The sequence below is a fragment of the Cibotium barometz genome, chromosome 21 (genome assembly GCF_041138505.1).
Source record: "Cibotium barometz isolate CiBa-2024 chromosome 21, ASM4113850v1, whole genome shotgun sequence".
Taxonomy (NCBI): Eukaryota; Viridiplantae; Streptophyta; class Polypodiopsida; order Cyatheales; family Cibotiaceae; genus Cibotium; species Cibotium barometz.
Genome location: NC_141066.1, coordinates 49,008,246 through 49,011,793, shown reverse-complemented (window position 1 = coordinate 49,011,793; position 3,548 = coordinate 49,008,246). Strand labels below are relative to the sequence as shown.

Sequence of the window (3,548 nt, the reverse complement as noted above, 5' to 3'; positions counted from 1 at the left end):
CCATTTCCCAAGAGGCCGCATTTTCCTCAAGGGAAGAGGGAACCGTTCAAATTGTTGGCAGAAGGAATAAACACCTCCTCAAAGCCATAATCAGATTAAAGTATGAAGTGCAAAATCGAAATCTTTTCTTCAATCCATATGGTAAAAAGGATTCATGTTGAAGGATTAATGTAAGGTTCAGCAGAGTAGTTTTCAAATACTAGGGATATTCTCATATTCAAAAAAGTGGCATAATCTCCCAGTCGTGTGATGCTTTTTCTCAAGGCTGCAGGAAGCTTTTACAATTACAGGTGGATGGGGGGGGGGGGGTTTGCTATGATTGTGAGAAATCCCACAAGTGTATGCCCTCATCGGGACCACAACAGGCCACCACACACTCATCACTTGCAACTAGGTCGTGTATGTCCACCACCAATCTCTCAGGCAACCCATATAAATAGGAGCCAGATGTGGTAGCCCATATGTCAATTAGCCCATTATTGCAAAGAAGCACATGCCATGAGTTCATGGCACCATAGACCGTGGCATCCGTGGCATCTTGTGAGCCTAATCTTACATAAAATCTAGAGATTTCTCGCCGTGTCGTTGAGCTAAGAACCCTGGCTGTGCCATTAGTTGACACAATTAGAATGCGGTCTTCTTTCACACCAAGAGTATTACAAAGCAGTTGACCTTGGCCTTGCAAACTAAAGAGGACATCAAATGTCTCCATGTCCATAACACACAGTCTAGAGCGGGTGGCCACTACCGCTAATTTCTCTTGGCTTATTCTAACCCGGCCAATATGGTCGGCATTGTCTACTAACAAATGCCAACCTTCATAAGCATCAGCATCAGTCATATCACCACCATTGTAAACGAGATCCTCAGAGAAAGCATCCCATATATGCAAAGCGTGTCCGAGGACACCTGCATACAGGCCTAACCACCTACTGCAGGTGCCTGTGAAGTCCACTAATATGCCATCATTCACATAATTGCCGATAAGTACTCTTCGATAGTTTTCTCTGGCTATGTCTCCAATGAACAAGCTGCCATCCATGGATGCAAAAACAACCTCATCATCCTCTATGATAAGGCCTGCAATGGTTCTAGAGTGGGCACCTATTCTGTTCTCATGTATAGGTTTGAAAGTGCACAGACATTCTTTGGTTCTAATGCTGAACACACGCACTGCTCCATCTGAGAAACCACCAGCCACATAATCGGATGATAATGCTAACTTCCTGCACATGCTGCTGTTGTTGTTGGAATCGCTCGACACCTCGTAATCCAGAATGAAGTGCTCTGCATTGCCTCTAAAGAAGTTAGAGGCTGTTTTATGCAGCCTTTTGTAGGTTTCTTGCCATGAGAATTCTGTCAATCTCTCCTGATTCCAAACCGAGCTCGTAAGGCCTCTCCATAGCGTTTCCGAGAAAGAAACATCTCGCCAGGTTGTGCATACCTGCGCAGAGCGCAAGCTCCCACAGAATTCTGAGCAGTTAGTCATGAAACACATTAACTAGAAAAAGCAGCAACGACCTGCTTAAAAGCAAAACAACGTATTATAACGCTAATGAGAAAGCAATCCACACCAGAGATCTCATAGATGACCATAGTCACACCAGCTCTAGCCATGGCCAGATATAACCCTACCTACGTCCCTTAATGTACAGCAATTACAGACTAGTATCTCGACCTACTTTCAAAATATTCGCATTTTCCACTTGAGTATCATATTGTTTTAACTTGTCAATTACCAAGGTGATTGTCTCGAACTGTCTATTGATCATGTTTACGCTTAGATTACGGTCTGCGGCGTGGCGTACATGATGGTGGCAGAGCTTGTCTACGATTACAGTTTGGATAAGATCTCCCGGACCGGACATGAAAAGCAATAGAGAATTTGACAACAAGAAGAAGAGGATCTAAGTGCAGAGGCCGGAGAGCCACTTTAACTCGTCGAGAGAAGGTGTAATAAAAGTAGCAGAGAGATGGATTAAATGCAAAGTTGAAGTCTCGTAGAGGGTAGTTTTCAGAATCAGAATGTGCGGTGTACCGTGCAGGGTTTTACGTAAAAGCAAAAGCAGCACGTTATCGACACACACAGCGTATTGCAGGGAGAGTGTGAACCTGGAAGAGCGTGGCAACGGCGGGACCGGCCGAGAGGGGGCCAAACGTATGGGCAGTTTGGGCGGCCAGATGATGAGCCACTCGCTCGATGCATTCTTCGGGCCACAGGGAAGCCAGTGAGCCGGATGAAGATGGCCGAGACGAAGCTGAAGGCTGGTGAAACCAACGAGATTTCTCTTTACTTATTATTTGTTGTCGGGGAGGTGGGCGCTACTGCCAGGCGGTTCGATATTTATCAGAGCGCCTGCTGCTGCTGTCGTTGTGCCGCTGCGGTCTAAGATTCGCGCCGTCAATTTGCTGCAACTCTTGCTGTAGGCGACGCTATGGTAGAGGTTGCAGCCCTTCGGCTTGATCTTCTGGATGAGGAGATGATAGTTTCTCAATTGCGACGGTGGTATATGATATAGACAGCAGCGAAGAAGCATGGCCAGGCCAAGATGAAGGCAAACCAGAAAGAGCGGCGAAGGGCCGATGTTGGTGGCCCGGAACCTCACCACAAGGTTGGCGGCCACCCCCATTTGAAGGCTAACATGGCGAAGAAGATGATAATGATGTTGATAATGACGCCGAAGCTGCTCGGACCCCAAAACTTCTTTGCTGCAGCCCACCGTACCCCTACGTACAGGACGGGCCGCCCGCTCGCCGCTACCACTTCAGCTCTCACCCGCCTATGCAGCCGGTGTTTATGCGTGTGTGCGTGGCCGCCGCCTTCGCCACCGCTGTGCCCCGCCTGTGGTTAAGTAACTGCCCATACGTGTGACGCCGGTCCGGGGCACCTCTTCGCGTCCTCCCAAGATCTGTATCTCTAGTCTTGTGCCACAACTCTTCTCTACCCACGGCCCGTTCTTACGTAGGGCGCGGGTGCGCCCCGGGGGTCTGGTGTTTGAGCATGCGAGTGACGTCTATCCTGCCACTGGCGGCCTGGCGACTGCTGGCCACTAGTGACCAGCCCGCCAGAGACCGGGAGTGCTCTCTCTAGACTAGCATCTCCCAAGAACGGCCCTCTAGACTAGGCTCTCCTCCTATTGTCACCTCTCTCCAGGCTACGAGGTTGAATGGCGTACAATTGTGCGCAACATAGCCCGGAGCCCCGCTTTACGCTTAAGAAGTCCCCATGCCTTTAGAGCAAGGCAGAACGCAAGGCTTTTTTTGGATGCTATGGAAAGAAATCTGTTGCAAATTAGTTACAAGTTAGAACTTTCGAGATGACAAGGGGCCTGTTCACGTGCATGCAAGGATGTGGTGCTTGGTGGTCAAACCTTTGGCTACCGTTTATCATCACAACCTTGGATATAGTGCGAAACACCAAAAACACACTAAAATCTGACAACTGCCGACAAACGTGAAGTTAAAATTGTTTTTAGCTGGTAGTAATACTGATGTCAATTTGACAAATTGTTTTTAGCTGGTAGTAATACTGATGTCAATTTGACAAA

The 3,548-nt window shown here is 48.1% G+C and overlaps 1 protein-coding gene across 1 annotated transcript in view; it reads right to left on the bottom strand.

Moving 5' to 3' along the window:
* Positions 1–313: 313 nt before the first annotated feature.
* The window catches only part of LOC147627292 (transcriptional regulator STERILE APETALA-like), a 16,464-nt gene continuing 13,229 nt past the window's right edge, over positions 314–3,548 (bottom strand). Inside the window, exons 2-3 of the mRNA XM_086815267.1 lie at positions 2,113–2,265; positions 314–1,444 (exon numbers count right to left, since the gene is read on the bottom strand). Of these exons, the coding sequence (XP_086671393.1) occupies positions 314–1,444; positions 2,113–2,265 (1,284 nt within the window). The remainder of the gene's footprint in view (positions 1,445–2,112; positions 2,266–3,548) is intronic.